At 40.6% G+C, this 21956-nt stretch overlaps 1 protein-coding gene and 1 long non-coding RNA gene across 6 annotated transcripts in view; both read left to right on the forward strand.

Annotated features, from left to right (window-relative positions):
- Nucleotides 1-3260, forward strand: part of rai14 (retinoic acid induced 14) — a 59208-nt gene extending 55948 nt beyond the window's left edge. For all 5 annotated transcript variants that reach the window (XM_084047675.1, XM_084047674.1, XM_084047677.1 and 2 more), the window contains one exon: nucleotides 165-3260. In XM_084047675.1, the coding sequence (XP_083903801.1) occupies nucleotides 165-251 (87 nt within the window). In that variant the 3' untranslated portion in view covers nucleotides 252-3260. The remainder of the gene's footprint in view (nucleotides 1-164) is intronic.
- Nucleotides 3261-3611: 351 nt separating this feature from the next.
- On the forward strand, nucleotides 3612-20473 carry LOC311038277. The gene is made up of 3 exons (XR_014600042.1): nucleotides 3612-3724; nucleotides 8939-9018; nucleotides 19691-20473. It is a non-coding gene; the product is annotated as an uncharacterized lncRNA (long non-coding RNA).
- The last annotated feature ends 1483 nt before the right edge of the window (nucleotides 20474-21956 follow it).

Genomic DNA, 21956 nt, shown 5'->3' on the forward strand with positions numbered 1-21956 from the left:
TAGATTAGCTATTTTCTTTTTCTTAGAAAGCCAAAGTATAACATAATGGTTTAAGTGGTTAAAATCTAAAATGACACAGATGCTTTCCCAGTTTTAACGGTTAAGTAGATTATCATTATTCTATTGAAAATCAATGTGAACGTCTTCTGTTCCGTGTGCTCCAGGGTCAGATGGATGAGGATGTCCAGAAAGCCTTGAAGCAGATACTGATGATGTGCAAGATGCCAAGTCCAGCCAAGGAGTCCTGCTGAGTTATGTTTCATTCATACCCAGTCCTACCACGGAAAATAGCCGATCTACAAGCTCACGCTTGTATTTACACTCAGTCATACATCTAAGTATAAATCAGGCCATACACGGGTTCTACTTAGTCACACAATTAAATATACAGTAAATCAGGCTATACACTAGGCCCTGTCTTCCAAAAACAAGTGAACTGCTGCTCTCAGCTACTATATCTAGCATCTCTTTTACACTCACATTAATGGCAAATTCATACTTTATACAGTATACTGTACAAAAACGATGTGTTTTCAACAGAGAAAATAGTTGATGCCTTTGAACAACAGTATAAATGGGTCCTAATCCACCTGTTTGTTGTCTGCCACTACAATGAAGATGACTGCCAACCAATCACGTCTCTGAAAAGGTACCTGGTGGCTTATTGGAAGTGAGGAGTGGATTTACACATTAGTGGCCATCCTGTGAGCACATTTTTGTTTGTTGTCTTTCCGAGGTCATAAGGTTCCTCACTAACTTGGAACAAAGAGGCTGTTTGCTACCTGCCAAACTTGTTATAGTTTGATCAAGTCATTCATAACTGACATTGACATTACACTACATACTGTATGTACCGCATCACTATGTCATATAAGCATGAAAATGCATGCATGTATGTGTGTGTATACCAGGGTTATTATAGTTAATAATCCTAAGACTAAAACTAAAAGGGAAAAAAAAATCATTAACTGAAATAACAATAAAAAAATAAAGAAAACCCCAAAACAAAATAAAAACTAAAAGGCAATTCCTAAAACTCTTAACTACTTGTAAAACACACAAAGCCAAACACCAAACTGAAATGACCTACTAAATAAAAATGGAAACTAATAAATATTTCAAAACTATAATAACTCTGGGGATATACACCAAATGTCAGACACATACACAAGAAAACATGGACACCATCAGATAAGTGAAAAAGGTTTTGTTTGTTTCTGTTACAAAATCAGTTTTGAGCAATGACAGAACGTTGCTGCTGTTAATCGTATCGATCTCTATGAATCAACAGTGTTAGTTTTATTTTACTTGTCAAAAGTTGCGTTGTTGTCCTTAATACACTAAATTATTTGTCACCTGATAACAATACCTGTGACATGTACTCAGAAATCAAACCACAGAAATGCTGTGTTTTTTGGGGGCTGCACTTCAGATGAAGAAATGTATGATGCTGTTTCTATCAATATTTTCCTATTAGCACAAAGCATTTATACAAATGTATTTTATTGAAATGTATAACCGTGACCTTTTTTCCAAGTTACTGTACTTTTGAGAAGAGAAAAAGGAAGAGGTTTGATAGCTGTACTTTTGATGGCCTTGTTTTGTGGATTTTTTTTTCTTCAACTACGTATATTAATGCACTATGATGTCTAGTGTCACCTGAATGTGTTTAGTTGTTTTTGCCCTTACTGTCTCTTATATTCGCTATCATAGTTTGGCGGTTGAATATGATTGATTTAACATACTGAAAAACCCTGTAGATTGTCTCTAACAATACCTAGCAATATGTGCTTAGTGTTATTGTCCTGGTCTCAGAAAACAGTAGCTGGCAATGATCCTTATTTCATTTCAACTCCTCTGGTCTAGTCTTTCTATAATATTGTTTGCACAGAAATTTGTTTGCTTGAAAAGAAAACACATGAGAGCAAAAACAACAACAATAATCCTACATACAGTACAGTATGTCACTGTCCTTATCAGGAAATGGAAAAAAATATTCTGTGATTTAATCACCCACTGACAGACTTAACCACTTTCAACCCGGCATGTCATCGGATTGCAATGCGTTATGCAAAAAAATGTATATGGAGATACAAGGTTTCTGCCTGACAGTAATGATTTGCCAGAGCTCTGTCTCATGACAAGTGCCAGCCTAAACTCCTTTGCCTTATATTATACTGCAGTGTTCTCAAAGTGGGGTCCGGGGACCCCATGGGTCCTTGAGGGGGTTCCAGCGGGTCCCCAAGAAAATGTGTTAGCATAACATCAAAATCGGTTTAACCACTTTAACCCTGTATACAGTACATCAGCTATTTGAAAATAGCAGATCTACAAGCGTTGCGTGTTGTGAGCTTGTAGATCTGCTATAAAAAAAAAAGCCATTTTCACAACACATCTTTGTATGGGGTGCCTGGCACAACATATTTGGAGATGGCGGTCTGTGGCCAAATATATAGCCAGTTGGGGTCCTTGACATGAAAACCACTGTTTACAGAACCATGATCTTTTTTAATTTCACCTTCATCTCAACAGTATTAGATTATTTAGAATCAGTGTTGGGCGAGTTACTCAGGAAGTGTAATGAGTTACTCTTTTACTTATTACTTCTTTAAAAAGTAATATTACTTCACTTATTACTTGGTATCAAAAGTAGTTTGGTGTGTTACTCGTTATATTATTACTTTCGCTATCCCCACCCCCAGATTAGTAACTAATATAATTACTGTTTTGGCCATTGTAATCCCTTACACTACCCAGATTAGGGTAAGTAATATAATATTGCAGTAATATATTATTGAGTAATAAGTTCCTGCCCAACACTGCTTAGAATGCACTCTTCTATTTACCCTACATCTATTTACACTAGAGCCAGAACATATCCAGCTACTGTCAATTAATTTTAACCTGTCTTATTCAGAACCCCAATCTGTTCCATTTTTTCTTACTCAGGAACTTGAACGAAATTGAACCTCATCCACAATTCTTTATACCCTGAGTAGAAAACTTTCTTTTGTTTTTTTTGTTTGGGAGATTGTCTGTTGTTTATGTAGCTAGCTAGCATATACCGACTTCTCTCTCAGCATTTCAGAGAGTAAAATAGGCCTTTCTCAAAGTTCTGTCAAAGGGATGAGGAAACAACTCTTTCTATCGCCTGTTGGTTATTTCTTTTATCGACCGTTTTATAGTGAAAATTTAAATGTTTTTGTTTGCCATTGGCTTTTAATGCCCACTTTAAATAAATTGTGAATCTGTTTTATTTGTGTCTCTGTTGTATGTTGTTTTCAATGTTACTTTCATAAATCTAAACATGCATAATGAACGGGCAGATTTTTTAATTCTTTGCAAACAACTTTATTTGAAATTTGTCTGACAAAAACACTGTCTGAAAGACAGTTTTTTTTGCTTTATCATTTACAATAGAGAATACGTTGATGACATTCACCATGAAAACACAAGTTACAAAATATAATAATCACTTTGTTTAGAGAACAGGCTTCTCTGTCAACTAAACACAGGTCATGAGATTTCTTCCTTCTTTTCTATCCGACGGTTCTAACAGTCAGCTCAAGAACTGAACATGTCGGGTGCCCCCGAGTCGGCCGAAAAGGTCCCGATGGACCCCCCGACGGACCACTAACCGACGGGACGACGATATCCAACGCTTCCCGACGCTGAGTCGGCTCAAAATCGGTCCGGTGGAAAGCTGCCTTTAGGCTATTGACATGTAAGCACAATTAACATATTACTATTATGGACAACACTTTGTTGCTTTGTGAGAGCACAGTAAAATCTGGGTATTAATTTAAACTCTATAGACAGTTTCAGTGTGTAGTGAATCCAGCACAGGACGAGTATTATAATTATGATATAATATAAGGGCAATGAAAGCCCACCAGATGGCAACCTCAGACTCAAATTGATATTTTACTCTCATTCTGCTCACACACACTTCAGATTCAGAAACACAGGAATCTAGTATCTCAATAGCCTATGGTCCTCAGTCTCCCATTTTTCTCCAGACAAATCTGTTTGGGCCTTTCCAATGAAGCCCTTTCTAGAATTTCTGGCACATAGAAAATGTACCGCAGGTGCTTGCTATATCGGAAAACATTTGAAATATATGATTTATAGTTGTTTTCCTTCACTGGGTTTTGTAGTCCAGACACACCCTATATATCCTCTCTTGGTGTCCTCTCTGTATGGAGATTCTTATGCCTAATTTATGGTCCTCCGTCAGACAGTGTTGCACGCCGAAAATGGCAAGACGTACAAGCTCACATCGCGTTGCGTCAGCAATGCGTTGTGAGCTTGCAGATCAGCTATTTTTGCCATGCGACACCGTCGTACGACAAAGTCTAAGTCAGGCTTTAGATGTCCTGCCAGCACAACTCTGGGTAATTTATCTGCCGTTCTGTTTCCTCTAACCGGTGGCATGACCATTTTAGTTTCCTCCCCTGGCCCCATATTCAGCCCTCTGGGCAAACATGCACACGCAGGCTCTCTCACACACACACACAGTCACGCATGCACGCACACATATACACACACAGACACACCACACACACACACACACACACACACACACACACACACACACACACACACACACACACACACACACACACACACACACATATACACACACAACACACACACATTCTACACACTTCCTTCCCAAACTCACATGTACATTCCCTCATGCTCTGCCCTCCAGCTCTGGAGGATGGAGCGCAGGGATCTTATGCTGTGATCTTTTGCCCAGGCTCTTCCATGTTCCTACTGAATCTGATCCAGCTTAGGGCCCATTTTGTCAAGCATCTCAAGGTAGATTATATCCCAAAATGCTAGATTCCTGAATGGCAGGCTGAAAGCTACGTTTCTCAGGTTAACTCAGGCCACCTGTTTAGCTCAACTTTCCAGAGTTGTGTGTTGTTGTTGTTGTTGACGAGTCGACGACAGTGTTTGAGAAATGAATCATCATGACACATTCATACTGTATACATGATTGGAATAATTCCGTTTTCAGGTTATTGAACTGCCGGGAATTAGGGACTGAAGGGAGTAGGACTACTCGGCCAGGGTGGTGGAGTTATTTGTCCAGAGGAAAGATGCCTGGGATTTGGATATGGTGAGGATTTATGGTGGGGAAATGGTGGATTTTGTAGAGGACAGGCCTAAAGGGTCGGGTTATGACTAATACAGTATATGGGCCTTGCACAACAGCTGGTTATCTAGATTCACCAAGACTGGATGGGATTTATGGTGGTGTTGTTTGGGTTATGATAGTTCTGATACGCCTTCGGCTTGGCAGAGCTAAAAAGCAAAGAAAGATATTCACAAAGCACGCACATCCAAATGATAAAATCCCAGGTGCTGGACAGAGCACATAAAATATAGAAATATAGAGTCCGCTCACTGCATCATGCTCCTAGTGTATTTATTTAATTACCTCCAAGGTGACGTTTCTTCCTCTGAGGAAGAGCGCAGACGCTCCAAACATCACCTTGGTGGTAATTGAATAAATATACTATGGGAGCATGATCCAGTGTGCAGAGATAAAACGCAGACCATCAAGCACCATCAAGAACAGCTTGTTTTGGTCCAAAAGAAACAAAGGACATAATCTGTGACAACTGTGACCAATTTTGCGTTTGACATTTTTAAACAAAACCGACCAGCTATACGACAGCTGACGGCTAAAAAACAAGCACATAATCTGTGATAAGCTGCAACCAGCTCTTGGTTTGCACTTAAAATTGACAGAATGGTCCACCCAGTACCCACCAACTGCCACAGAACTGAGCTGAAATGGGGAATCAGTCAATTAAGGACAGAGAAGGAAAGGTAACAGCTGAGGCAGATCAGTTGTGTGGAGGAAAGGGAGAGAGGGGGGAGTGGAAAACCCAGAAACATAACAGGGGCAGATCAGAGAAGAGGTTCAAGTCCAGATCCCGAAGCATTGGATGGACCAGGTCGCCATTTAGAGCCAAGAAAATCTTCTGAAACAACATATGATCCATATCAAGGAAAAGAGAAGCCACTATTACAGTACGTGGAGCCGGCAGAGGAAGAAAGGAAGGGCCAGGAGAGGGAGGTAAACTGATCCAGAGAGGCCTGGAGGACATTGTGAAAAGTAAAAGCCTGATTTATACTTTGTCCTACTGTACTAGGAGGAAGCATAAATTAGGCCTTGCTGATTGTGAATGTGAACTGCTTCACCCAACCTAAATCTTTATCCTCTAAAATGAACCTCCACTTATGTTTTCTGTATTGACAAGCAAAACATTGAGGCCTAGACTCCAGCCTAGTCTGGCGAAGCCTTTTAGCAAATGTTGAGGTAAAAGTGTTAAAAATACAGTAGCCTACACCCAATGCATCACACACAATGGTCAATGGCATTACAGTACATCCTTGCAATATTGCTTTGCAGTTTGCACACAAATCCAGTGTTTTATTTGTCCTTGTCCCACTCCCTCTCCTACTCTATCCGCATGTCATCTCCATGTAATCATGCAATGGACATTAGAGTAGGATTATAGAAACAACCACAAAATTATCATCACTGTACTGTACTTCTCTCAGCCACCACCAAGGGGCAATGTAGACTTAATAACAACACTACAGGTCCAGACCAGGCCTCACAGGGTTTGTCTCAGTTTTGCCTCCTCTTGCCAAAAAAGATGATTTGTTAGCTGACTTACGGCTTTAGATAAATGAATTTGGTTGGCCTGCCTGCCATGGCAACTCCAGTTTAGCCCTGCAATGGAAAGGTGGCCATTGACTATTTCCAGCCAGTTTCACATAAACATGGTGAGGCTTGAGTATGCAAGATATCTGTGCCACATGATAACTGGCTGCATGGCTTCAGTCATGCTGTCATCAGGAAATTCAACAGCAGTAAAAGAGAGTAATTCTCACTGATCCAGCGCTCTTTCCTCTTGGCAGAACACTGAGACCACAGGGATATGTTTAGATATGTGTTCTGATGGAGATCTGTTGGAGATGAAAGCTGTGAAAGTAGAGGAATGTGAGAGGGAAATAAAAGACACTGTTTGACATATTTTCGATTGAAAATCTTTGCCGAGAATAACTTCTGTTTCCAGGATTAAAATGTGAGAATGTGATCTCCGCTTTCTAAAAGCCCGCAGGGGCCCTCATCCCACAGCTCTTTACTCCGCTGAACACAGTAAAATCCTCAGTGTTCATTTATCCGTTGAATTATATATATATATATATATGAATTATATTCAACCCCAAATGGTCCCGGAGGGGCCACTTGGGGTACATTCGTACACTCTCTGCGTTGAATCGCAGTGTATCTGTCGTGCTACAGTGGCCCTTTCACAATTCTTAATTTTCCTCATTTTTTGTCTCTCTACCCCCATCCTTCGCTCTCTCTCTCTCCCCCTTCTCTGCCTCTCCCTGATATTTTCTTTTCTTCTCTCCATCTCTCTCCTTCCCTCCCTCTCCCTGGTTCCAGATCTCTGTGGCTTGTCAGCGTTGTTTACATGCTTGTGTTCCATCTAATATGACCACATTTGATTGTCGGGTAATTAACTGATGCCTGCAACATGTTGCTGTGTTCATCCCACCCCCAGCTACTAAGCCATTGAACACTCGCCGTTTGTGTCATCCATGCTGGCCTAGAAACAAGACCCCGCAGTAGACGAATGGAGGGGCGTAAGAAACGCATGCAGCATAATTACTGCAAGATGTAACCTCGCCTGCAGCCTACTGCGGGCCCACAACATGCGCGCACACACACACACACACACACACACACACACACACACACACACACACACACACACACACACACACACACACACACACACACACACACTAATATTTGCATTCATATGCACATGCATACATGCAGGAAATCATGCAAAAAATATATTTTTTTGTAACAAAACAGGGCTGGATTTCTTCCTCGTATAACAACCCCGGTCTAAACTTCACAGGCATACTTTTTGATTGTTTGTTGGTGGTGGAAAACAAGGTTTTAATTCTACTACAAGGCTGTCCTTAGATGAAGAACATTCAAACGTTCTCCTCTTTGCTGAAACAAACCAAATTGAAATTGGGTTCCCCTAAAGGCATGCGAGCAATAAGACCATCTTTGAGTCATATAGTCCAATCAATGGATCAAATATTATTTGTATTAGTGCAAAGGGGCTTTGGGGAGCTTCAGGTGGCCATGGATGGTGGCAGCCTGCGAATTCGATGCCTTCTAGAGTGGAAATCATGAGAAAGACAAAAGTAGATACAGACGATTTTGGCAGGATTTGATCTTGGACAGGCAAGAGCATATGTGATCCAGAGGCAGGGGTCTTAAAAGGGAATATCACTGATTTTCAGCTTTGAAATGTTATTTCTAGGACAGTTTGATCTGTACTTGTGAACATTCACTGCTGTTTCCCATAGCCTGGAACCAGAGGACAAAATCTGTGCTATCACATCAGTGTACAGTACAGCTACATAGAGAATCAATTAGAAAAGATGGAAAAAGTGAGTTTGACAATAACAAGGATTATTTTCCTGGAGAAAATGGCAATTTTTCTTTTCAAGAAATGGTGACTCAATACCCGCTGCTTTATATTGCTGCGTCTTTCTTTAAACCGTGCAACTTTAACCATGCACATGAGACCGTGATTTTACACCTGCTGCTATTCAATGTGATTTTATACTTGCAGCTCTGTTTTTCATTTCTTTCACCATGTTACTTTAACCATAAAACTGTGATCTTACTGTATATACCTGCTTCCCATTTTCATATGCTGGATAAGTTTCCCCCTCTGAATAAGAAGCATTTCTGCCTTAATTTGGTCGTGCCACCTATCCATTGCAAATTTGTATGTGTACATGGACTTTGATTTGACTGTGCCTTCCTTTTATTTGACTTGTGTTCCTTCTTTCTCTGAACTCTTCCCTGCAGTATTCTAACTCTTCCTGGAACTGCAGTTTACACCTGTAGCCGTGTGATGTGACAATACGGTTGAGTCTTCTGATTTTCTGGTAAGGAAATAACACATCTCTCTTTAAAAGTTAAGACAAACTTTGCAATTAAAACAAAAGAAGTGGTCTTGTTTTAGAGTAGTTCCTTACTTTTGCACCAGTATTGGATCACAGATAAAAGTCTAGCATCTCTGTTTTAAAAGCTTTGGAAGATACTGTAGTTCTTTAAGTTTCTGGATTATGACTCACTGTCATAGATCATAGATGTTTGACATCAGCCAAAAATAACAGGTCTACAAGTTCACGTTGTGAGCTTGTAGATCGGCGAAGAGATTTGTTGTAGACGGAAAAAAGCGGTCCAAGTACAGTACAATTGTAACTCGGGTCCGTTTTACCAAGCCTACAGGGTTTAAGTGGTTAAATCAAGAGGTACTCCTCTATAACAGCACTGCACCATCTCAGTGCACAGTGATACATACCTTGACATCACAGCTTTGACTGCAGTAACCCAGGTCACTGAGATAGAGTTACACTCTGTGGGACCACAGATGAAGGGTCTGTTGTGTTGGCTCATACAAAGACATGGGGAGCAATGTATTGTGCACTGACTTCATGACAAACGATTATATGGTATTCATACGGTTGTTCAAATCTATCTGTATGCATGTCATCTGTATTTGTTCTTAGACCCGAGGAGGAAGAATAGTGGTTGTAACTTGTAATCGTAACTAACTTAAGCAGAGGCATAAGAACCATGTCTGGAAAATTATAATAGGATCTGATGCTCTGCTCAGGGTGGAATTTGTTACAGAGCTAAGCAAATATAAGCTTCTTTCTATTCAATGCACCTTTGCAACTATAGGGCTAATGGAAGAGAAACCAACAACAAATAAATAATATAAATGATTACATTTGGTTTAATCAGTGTAACAGGTCTGTTCACACCGTGCACTATAACTATACAAAATATGGTTATAGTGTTCAGTGCGAACGGCCCTTTATATTTAAGATGATTTAAATGTCTAGACCTAACTTGAAGAAGCAATGTCATAATGAAATATGATTGTATGATTGCACACTTGTGTTTTAGTGAAAAACACAAGGGAGCTAGCTTTGGGCCTAAAGCCAACATTAGACTTGTCTGCAGTGTGATTTCAGATCAGAAATGGAGGCACGCGGGGTAGACTTTGCTTGGCTCTACCGTGTATGTCTCACCAAATAGCAGCAAGAGGAGAACCAACGTTTCCTCAGTGTCTCAAAACCTACAGTATAAAGAAAACGAGCGTGGGATGTTGTTTGAATGCCATTTTAGGAGCCGCCGAGACTCCGTCAGGGATGAAAACAAATCATCACAAATCAAACAAACCCCCCCCCCCCCAGCCCAGCCCACCACACTACACCACAGACCCCCCAGGAAATCACACCGCGCCTATGACTCGCTAAGGTACTGTAGCCTATGACGTTACACCACAACTTTTTACAATTGTAAAAGCTTAACCTCGCGTCACCAGGCTTTCCATGTGGTGGAAAGCCTGTTTTTTGTTCTCAATTTTTCAGTGTGATAGAGTCTGTCTTCCGTATCCGGTCTCATTTGCATGCACACATCCGCTCTCGACCCAAACTAGATCAGCAACCTGCAAAGCATCTTGGTACCAGTCTAGTAAAACCTCTATTTAGTTTCCTCTCTGTCTTATATCTCTTAAGCCTGATTTATTCTTCGTCATAGAACATAGCAGATCTACAAGCTTGCGGATGCAACGCGTTGTGAGCTTGTAGATCTGCCATTTCCAGCGCGGGTTAGTGTAGTTAAATTAGGCATTACATCTTTAACGTAATTGTTTAGATGCACTTCTGCATAAAAGGACCCCAGTGCACAGTCGCATCGCAGGTACTGCTTGTCACGCTGCCCGCATTCTCATATATCATTGATGTGAACCCCTGGCAGTGAAATGGCGGAGCACCGCTGATTTAATTACCCTTTCCCGAGATCCCAGCAGTCCCATTCAAAACCAGGTTTCCCAGTTCCAGTCTCTCGCATTCTCCCAGGCCTCCCCACATGAGGTTCTGATGAGCCTAACTGGAAACACGTGCTCCGCACTGGCTCTCCCGCACACAGATGGGACAATATCATATTATTAATGACAGAGTGAGAGGGCGAGGGGGAGAGAGAGCAAGAGAGGGAGAGAGAGAGAGTAGTAGTAGGGAAGGGAAAAATCCCCTCTCCTCAAAGGCTCGCAGGTCTTAAATAGCTCAACACTGTGAGCTGCTGTCGCTTCTGAGGAAGTTATTATAGGAAGGCAGGACGTCTGTGTTTTCATATGGAATATCCTCTCAATCTAACTCAATACTCACTGGGCTTAACCCCATGTCCCACCTCTGAAAGCTGCTGAACTCTGATCCACAAGTGTCTGCCGATCAGGCCATGCATGTGTGCTGTTGCAAAAGTTCTCACCATTACGTGAACACTACACTAACCACTTAAACCCTCTATTCTTAGTTAAATGGACCAGTGGAACAGTGCTTGGACCGCTTCAGCAAAAATAGCTGATCTACAAGCTCACAAAGTGTTGTGAGCTTGTAGATCATCTTTTTTTGGCTAATGTTCAGAATAGGCATGCTGGGGTTCAAGTGGCTACTTTGCAACACACACACACACACACACACACACACACACACACACACACACACACACACACACACACACACACACACACACACACACACACACACACACACACACACACACACACACACACACACACACACACACACACACACACACACACACACACACACACACACACACACACACACACACACACACACACACACACACACACACACACACACACACACACACACACACACACACACACACACACACACACACACACACACACACACACACACACACACACACACACACACACACACACACACACACACACACACACACACACACACACACACACACACACACACACACACACACACACACACACACGCACGCCCCCCCAGAAACGGATGCTAATTTGCCTTTGGCCTACCTGAACATAGCCTACACAGTGAAATCGTTAGTGGTAATCTAGTGTTAATTCTTACGGGTCCATCTCGTTCTATTTGTGCACCCATAGACAGATAGACCTTCACTGACCCCACGAGGGAAATGCAGTTGTCATGGCAGCACCGCAGTATGAAACACAGGACAGATAGTAAGGGCTTAGGAATTGGCTCTGTGCATAACTGTAGTCATTTTCCAAAAGATGGCATACCCGTTTCCTGTTCCTGTTCATTTTCTCATATACACATCTTACATTGTATAGTTACTTCCTTTGATTGGCTCTGCAGCAGATTTGAACTGGAAATCTGTGTTTCCGGATCAAATGTGCTGCCGAGCCAATCAAACGAAACTATGGGAAAATGAAACGGGTATGCCACCTTCTAGAAACCACTACAGATACCCTATAGGTATGGAGCCTATAGGGCATCACAATCATTTTAACCACTTCATCCATTTATATGTTGGCTTCTCAAAAATATTTGAAAATTATCTAAAATGTTTGGAAAATTATGAATTATTTTGAATGGTTTTAACATAAATCTTCACTTCTGGTGGGGTCCCTGGCACAAACTATTTTCAGATGGGGTCAGCGTGCCAAATACATATCAATTTGGGGGTCCTTGACATGAAAAGGTTTGAGAAGCACTGGCCTATAGGGTATCAAAAGCCAACAGGAGATTTTCTTCATGGGTTAAATGGGAGTTAAATGAATACTGCGTATTTTCACTCTGTATACTGTAGTGCCGAAAGGTCACATGGCGAGCACCAATTAAGATGGTCCAGCTTGTTTCAGCGCTAGTCACTCCTGATTCACCTGGTATCAAAGCACTGAGTCAACCAGCACCCACCCACGCACAAACACCCACACATAAACACGCACGCACGCACGCACACACACAGTACATGTGTGTGTAAGGATCAGTCGGGGGTCAGACAGAAGAAGCTGTGGAGGATTTACAGGCAATCCTAGTGTGTGCGTGTGTGTGTGAGCATGCACGAGTGACAATGTGTGAGAGAGACAGAAACAAGTGTGACGCTGGTCTATGAGGCGGCTTATTAAAAAGGTGAGAAGTAAATGCGATGTCTGGAGGAGAGGGTTAATTGTGCTCTTAAAAGAACACTTCAAAGGAAGCCTGGTGTCAGGGCTGAGGGCCATGGGAGGAGGGGAGGGGGATGAAGAGGAGGGGGTAGACCGATGAAGAGGAGACATGGGCTGGGTTTGTACCGGGCAGTGGTGGACTAACAAAGTACATTTACTTGAGTTCTGTACTTTACTTGAGCATTTTTATTTTTGGATACATTTTAGACTACATGCCTAGGACGGGAAAAAGTACATTATGAATTACTTACATTACATTACATCACAGTCATTTGGCAGACGCTTTTATCCAAAGCGACTTACAATAAGTGCATTCAACATAGGTAGGGAACGAAACTACTAATCACCAGAAGTCTAAAGTGCATTTTCTGCTAAAACAAGCAACCAAGAGTATACCTAGCGCTAAGGTAAAAGTGCAATATATCAGCTACCTACTATTTAAAACGGATGAGACAAATAGCTAAATCAAATGTGCAAGAGCTCTATTTCTATCTCTATTTCTATACTTAAGCTCTATTTCAAATATAGTGAGTGTCCATCAGATCTAGTGTACAAGCTCTAGAGCACAAGCTCGATGCGATGTGTTGTGAGCTCATAGATGGGAAAATGTCTTAAAGTTTAATACTGCAATGCATTGATATTAAAAAGAACATTTGTAATTTAAATACTTAAACTCTTCACCCATTTTCAACAACGTGTGAGATAGACAGAAACAGGTGTCATCACTAATGCTCATTATAATATGGTAATTGTTTTTGTCTATTCACTTGTGTCTCAGAGGAGGGCTGTGGACAGTTCAGAAACCACATCAAAATGTTGTATTATTATTTTATTTTTTATATTAGAGAGGACCAATTATATGAAGATAAGGTTGAAAATGGGTCCTTTACGTATTTTTGAAAGCAAGAACTACAGTACTTTAACTTTAACTCGATCTAACTCGTAGGCCTACTGTACTTGGTACAATATTGGCCTATAAATGTACATTGTACATTTCTAGCATTCAAACAGCTATATTTGCAATGCTCTCGAAGAATCTCTACTGTTAACTGTAACATTTAATTAACTATATTGATGATAAAAGTGTTATTTTATGATTGTATTTATACAGAGTTTGGGTGAGTTTGGCAGGTTGGACTTCTTCCACTCATGACTTCACTGGCTTGAGTATGGGAAATGTGGGGGTGGGGTGGTTTTAGCTGTTCAAACACCTACTACTTCCAACATGTACTGTATATAACATATGCATTGTTTATGAGACTGCCAAATTATATAAAAAGAATGTTAAGGAATCAGAGGAGGAGTATCAGTAGATAAAGGCGTGTGTGTGTGTGTGTGTGCACACGCGTTTGCAAATGTGTTAAATAGACTGCGTAGATTGAACCATTAGGACAATTACAATTTAGGCATTTAACAAGTGTGAGATCAGAAAAAGTGAGCATTAATTCTTGTCAATAAACAAAAAGGTAAATAATCACATAAATAGAGTGCAGAGAGAACGGTGTAGTGCATCAGAGTCAGACCAACTAGGGTGGTAAACAATCTGTCTAAATAACATGCTATCTAATATCTTTGTGGTTGACAAAAACAAATCTACGAACGAAAAAAAGGATTGTGGCATTATGTGATTTGAGGGTGACTTCTGTGGGAATGTAGAATGACTACGTTAAGAAACAGGAAGAGATACATTCTAAAGATGTGTGAAGAAGTGTAATACTTTAATAATAATGATGATCATAATGTTGATGATGATGATGATGATGATTATTATTAATCATTTTCATATTATTTCTATGGCATGGCCTAATGCCAAACCATCTAGAACAGGATTTGTCTGTATGTACTGTATATCTGCATGTCCGCACAGAGGTAGATCAGTCCCAGCTATGTGAGTAATGTCTCAAAACAGAAAATTACTGTAACGGTGCACTCATTGCCCGGCATACAGTAACTTAATAAAAAAAAGTATATACACCATGAACAGCACCGAAGCTTATGATTTGTTTATAAATGCCTAAAAGATAGGACATTGTTTAAATTCTTGTTTAAATAAAAGATGTGGCATTGCAAAGAACCATCATGCATTCTTATGCTCTTTAACTAGCTTCCTGTTATAATAACAAAATGTCAGGGCTTGCATTACAAGGATTATGCTTGCAGGTCCAATAAAGCTCTTATACAGTATGTGTTATACATATTTGGCATTATACTTTAAATAGTTTAGGTTATTGGTGCTTAGTTTATTTAACTTAACAGATACTTGGACAGGCTACAGGGGCACATGAAATCAGATCGGTATTAGGCCGGATTAGCACATTGATAGGAAATGCCCATATTAAAAACAATTATCTAAATCTTTTGCTGGATAAACTATTTGGTCTTTTTTTTGTGAGCAAAATGTTTTGAAAATTAATCAGCAACATATTTATGGCTTTGACATTAACAGTTTTTGTCATGAGCTCTGAGACTCTCTTCCATGTACACTGATTCCCTGACTGGTAGATGTTATGTTAATGTAGCATTGAACATTATCATTGTTCTAATTAGGACTTCTAACAGGCAGCTGTAGAGCAGATGGTGTAGTCTAGCTTTCAGACTAAACAGTACCCTGTCTGTGGAGTCTCTAAGTTCACATTCTCTGATATGGTGGTTTTAGTTGTGCCCACAGGCCCCCTACATCCCTCACTGTATCCCAGAGGGCGCCTCCACAATTCAGAATTATTTGATTATGTAATTTATTTCATTTACCCGTTTGCATAATGCAAGCATGTAATAAGCCTAGTTTAACTTTTTTTTAAGAACCTTGGCAAAGCTTCGCAAAAGTTGCTCTCTGAGTAGTTTTATTGAATTCAAATGGAGATATACAATCTAAATGTTCTTCAAGCACTCCAATTGTAGTTTTTGAGGGAGGGAAGAGCATTACCCATTTACTTTCCCAGTCAAGATTTGAACCAGCAACCTAACTGGCAGCTGCTGCTTTTTCTAACCTGTTTTTCTTGCTTCTTTAGAATAGATTTAACTGATAAGTTGCACTCCCTGGCTGATATAAGAAGGCTATATGTGTAGGTGTTGTGAGCTATAGTAGCTATAGGTGTTGTGAGTTTCTACATATTCTATTTTTGTGGCAAATAGTTGTATGATAAAGTATACATAAACAAGCATCCTGGATGACTGTGTAGCTGGACAGATATTCAGCTGTATATTACATGATGAGGTCAACCACTGATTGATACATTCATTTTGTGATAGCATGTTGTTGTTTTTTCCATCCACTCACTTTGTTGTTGATTTATGCCACAAATTGGTACATTATGAATCTACACTACAAAATCCACTACATTTCAGAGGGAAATATTGTACTCCATTACATTTAAGAGCGTTATTTACTAGTTGCGACACGTTGTGAGCTTGTAGATTAGCTATTTTCAGCGAAGAGATTTGGTGTGGGAAGGAAGAGCAGAGCAAGTACAGAGCTGGCACAGGTCAATAATTATTAGTTTTAGTATTAGTATTAGTCCCAGACGTATGTCTGTCTTGTCCAGGTCTTGCATTTCTATGTTATGTTCATGTTCTAGTTTTCATGGTTCTATGTTCATGTCTTCCCCAGCTGTATCTCATGTGTAATCGGCCCTCTACAGTATATTAGTGTTGTTCCCCAATCAATCATTGTCTTCTAAACTCTCAAGACAGATTACATTTGTTTTCTCCTTTTTTTTTTACCAAATGGGTTCACAGATTGGGCCTTGTTACCTTGGTGTTGCTTCATGTTTCTGATGTCTGTTCTGCTAACCTGTATTAAAACAACCATTGGTTTTGAACGCTACCTGCCTGGCTGTTCTGCTTCTGCATTCTCAACACTCCAGTATAATGTGACATTGATGGTTTAAGTGCTTAAGTTATATTTGACTGATCCTCAGTAACTGCACCTGCGGGGACCAGCTCCAGCTCTGTGTGTGGGAGTTAAACGCTTATGAATATGTAAAATGTACACAGAAAACCTGCAGTCAGGTTCGAACCCAGAAGCCTCTTGATGTGAGGCAATAGTGCCACCCCCACTGTGCTATTTACTTGGAAAGAAATATGGTTGAAAGAGTAAAACTTTCTGCTTACGTTTGCTTTTTTAAATGTTTTTTTTCTTACTTCACTTGAAAGTCTACTAATCCTGAGCCCATCAAGCCAGCTTACACCATCTATTTCATTTTCTGTTTCCATTTCAATATTCACCTTTTCAAGTTTGTTAACGAAAATCTGAATCATTTATTTGAGACTTTCATGAATGTTTAAAGAAGCCCCAAGCACCACCTTCTTGATGAACGTTATATCATTTTTGTATTTGCAACAGTCGTACTAACATCAATATTTGTTATTGGTGGTCTTGCATATGCCTGGCATTGGTGATGTTGGTATACACCGCTCTTCCCAGCAGCCACACGTGCACACATGCACATATTGTCGGGAATGCAAAAACCCATTTTTTCTATCCAAGATGCTTTACACTCTAAAAACCTCTTTTTACCACCCACACTTACAAAGCAAATAAGGCAGTGCCTTTAGTTGCAGTGAGACTTTGCATTTACAAACCCTACCTGAATGAAACACCCCCAACACACACACACACACACACACACACACACACACACACACACACACACACACACACACACACACACACACACACACACACACACACACACACACACACACACACACACACACACACACACACACACACACACATCTGTATGCACACGCACACACATCTGTATGCACATGCACACACATGTGCATGTAATCACCCACACAACGGAGCCTGTGGGGTTGGGGCAGGCAGATTGGCATGAGGCGTGCAGTGGACAGGCGAATTGACAATTTCCTGAGGTGAAGTAGAGGCACACAAAGCACAAATCCACTTCATACTGTATATCGTTGATGTCGGGTGGAAACCTCATATGTCCAAAACTGTTAATTTTCAGGCAAAAATAGCAGATCTTCAAGCTCAAAACATTTGAGCTTGTAGATCTGCTATTTTTGCTCCTTTTGTGTGACACTTTAGCATGACAAAGTAGGGCAATAATTTATGAAAAAACATAAAAAGTATAAAATATGGAAATATGTTTCTGCCCGATATACAGTATAGTATATAATGCTGGAAATGATGTATGTACAGTATTCTCCATATTCTCCATTATAAAAGCTTTACTGATTTGTCAACTAGATACTTTATTAAGTTGCTTACGTAGTGTATAACCACATGTAGCATTCGTAGTCTGGGGCAAACATTTGGTGAAAATAGTGTTGCATTGTGATCTGGAACGGCTATTTTCAGCTAAGAGACTTGGTGTAGAGGGATAAAAGGAGGGGGCCTAGTATAGACCCCTGAGGGACTCCGGTCACGGCGGTCAGTGAAGTATATACTGTAGGGTTTAAGTCGTTATAGCAGGATCCAGCAGACTATTCATGGACTTGTGGCTTTCCTATTCCAGTGGAGTGCACTCAATGCATACTTAGAGCATACCAATGGCATTTTGTAAACCTTTCCCATGGTCCTGGTCTACTTTACGGACATATCGCGGACCCAAAAATGGACTCTGAGCAGACATCTGCCAACAGTCATTTTGTGGACATCCACCTGCGTAGTTTATTTGGCTATCATGACCTGGACTTGTGAATTGGGCCTCACCGAGAAACGCTTCTCATAGGACCAGTGCCAGATGTTTTAAGTGCGTTTGTTATCTCATCCAAAGATAATATGACATAATCTGCTCTTGGCGGTCAAGTTAAGATGCGGTAGATTTATTGCTGATGACTCTGCATCTCTTACTCAAGGTCATCAGTTTGCTCTTGGGAGAAATTACGTTTCTGGGGCTGTTCTTCCATGACACTGAAAATTACCAGTGCGCAGCGGTTGGCTGTGTGCAGCGCACTGCTCTTAAACGTAATGAAAAACGATAATTTCATTGGTCATGATGATTGAATCCACCTGCAACACACCCAATGAATGATAATATATTCATCCTATAATCCAACCCATCTTGCCACTTCACCTTGGGTACTCCACCCTTCTCTAGTCCAGAATATACCTAAAGTCACTGTATAATTATTATTATTGCTGTTGTTTGCTGTTGTGTTATTTTCATCTTAACGATGCTGTAAAGTAATATCTTTGGTTTAAAACCAAAGGTTTTTTGAAAAAAGGTATTACTATGATTACTATGATATAATTGCATAGTAATCATTGTGATTTTGTGATGTGTTGTTTTTCTTCAGTAACAGGGATCTCTCCATCTCTTTAATAAACAGAAAACACATTTTCAGCTGGATCACCAATTTCATCAAATGAGGAGAGAATCAATGTATTACCTTAAAATGTATAGTGTTCCAATTTTGGCTGCAATTTTTTTGTTTTGTTATCATTTCCAATTACACTTGTTTATCCTGTATCCTGAGTGGATGAAATTGGTATCCCAACCTGAAAATGTATTTTCTTTTTGACCAAAGAGCTAAAGATGACCACACTCTTTGCAAGCCTGCATCTAATATCACAAGATATGCCCTGTTCTGGAACCCACAAGGGAGAAGAAAGAGGCGCAGACCAAGAAACACCTGGCGGCGTGACCTGGATGCAGATGTGAAGAGATCTGGCCACACATGGGGACAGCTGGAGAAACTGGCCCAGGACCGCGATGCCTGGAGAGCACTTGTTCGTGGCCTATGCCTAAAGTTGGTCTATAGGCGTAAGTAAGTAAAGAGCAGGAGAGACGAGGAGACCCCTGCTACTGAACTAACACTCTCTATGACAATAATTGGCAATATAGAGCTATTTAACGCTTATAAACAAAAATAAACAAAATAATCACTATACACCCCCTATAAGTGATAATTTGTTAAACATCTATGGTAATATTTAAAAAAAAAAAAGCTCATACCCTATTATACCGTACTCTTCTCCATCTTTCTGCTCAGTGATGCTGGTCTTTGAGGTATCCCCCAGCACACGCCTGAGAATAATTATAATGATTCATTTAGTTTTTATAGAACAGTCATTTTTTTCCTCTGTGTGTCTTGGCCCCAGGAGACCATGCTCTTTTTAAATGACGGGTCTTTAATTACAAGCACAAACAAACGACACCATGTACACATGTTCTGGCTTACTGTAATGAGGGAAACATCAACATGAAAATAATGTTGTCATCGAACAAAGGATTACTGAGCAATAGATATCAAATTCTCTTTTTCATCTTTTCCCTCTCCCTTCCTCTCTCTCCCTGTAACAAGCCATCATTATTACAGTAAGCTCAGTAATCCAATACACTGATATTGTTTTGATCTATTGGTGTGCTTACAGTAATAAATTAGATGTAACGTATCAGGCCTTTTTGGTCCAGTTCTCATCAGTGGCTTACAGCAGTCGACCCATGTGGTTCTGATCTGGTAAATTAATCACCGTTTATCTGGCTAGGGTTAATTTCTTGTTGAAAAAACACCTCAGAATAGGATTTCCTCCACCTCACGTCCTCTGTCTTTGTCACCCACGGGAGATGCATGTCAGATGCACAAAGCAGAAAGGTGTTGAGTTACTACCCAAACTTGGTCTGCAAGCTGCAGTCAGGTAGGTAGACCAAGGGAGCCTGAGAGAGCTCTGCGCACATGTAAGTGTGTGTGCACGTGCGTGTGCGCGTGCGTGTGTGCGTGTGTGCGTGTGTGCGTGTGTGCGTGTGTGTGTGTGTGCGTGTGTGTGTGTGTGTGTGTGTGTGTGTGTGTGTGTGTGTGTGTGTGTGTGTGTGTGTGTGTGTGTGTGTGTGTGTGTGTGTGTGTGTGTGTTTTTTTTTTGCTTGCTTGCCGCGCGTACTCGTGTGAGTGACTAGAAACTCCAGGCGGTGTGAGTAATGTTCAGGCACTGGATGTGTCTCATATGAGGCGACGTCAGAGCTTGTTAGTAAATGATTAATCAACAGTGTTATTTGGGCTAATGCTGTCTGATAGCATTTTTTTTCCTGGTAGATCTGGAATTCTCTGGAAGTTCTCTCTATTCTCACAGAGGGCGACGGAGAGAGGAATGGAGCAGCACTTTAGCATTGCAAAACGTCCAAGATGTTTCCTGGATGACGGTGTAAATAGGGAAATGCCTCTGTCACATACTGCAAGGTTGGTATAACACTGCCAAGAGAACTGTTTGTTACTAAGCAAACAAGCATCTAGAACATTGGACAAGTGCTGGGTGCGGGAAATCGAGATAGATGAACATTCACACTTCACCAATGCCTCAATATGGGAATATGTTAATTCATTGACATGCAATTGACATGCAACCACATGGGCATCCTGATATTCACATGGGAATTGTGTGGCTTCCATGTGGCCGACTCTCTTACAGATGGCTAGACCAATGTGGTTCTCAACGTGGTGTCTGGGGACCACCAGGGGCCATTGAGGAGTTAAGGGTCCTATAACTCTGAGAGTGTACAGACGGGAACCAAATGGATCATTTGTACTACACTCTAGACTATTTCACAGTCTAGATTATGGTTGCATTATAGTTTAGTTCAGGGATTCTCATCCTTTTTCGTTTCAAGGACCCACAGTTTGATATGCATTAGACCAAAGAAGAGAAGATTTTCTAAATCTCTAGGACCCCGATCTACAGTGTAAATTCCTCAGGGCACTATTTTGTTTCTTAAGTAACAGGTAGTACCTAGCTTTTTTTAAGTACTTATGACTTAACTTAAGACCTGGAGGCGTAGCCAATGCGTTTTCGCTATTTTGAGTGGCCAAACAGCATTGGCCACGGCCAAGTTAAGTCATAAGACCTGGTACTTAAGACACACAAAATAGGGCCCT

This window comes from Gymnoscopelus microlampas, assembly GCF_963454915.1.
Source record: "Gymnoscopelus microlampas genome assembly, chromosome: 21".
Taxonomy (NCBI): Eukaryota; Metazoa; Chordata; class Actinopteri; order Myctophiformes; family Myctophidae; genus Gymnoscopelus; species Gymnoscopelus microlampas.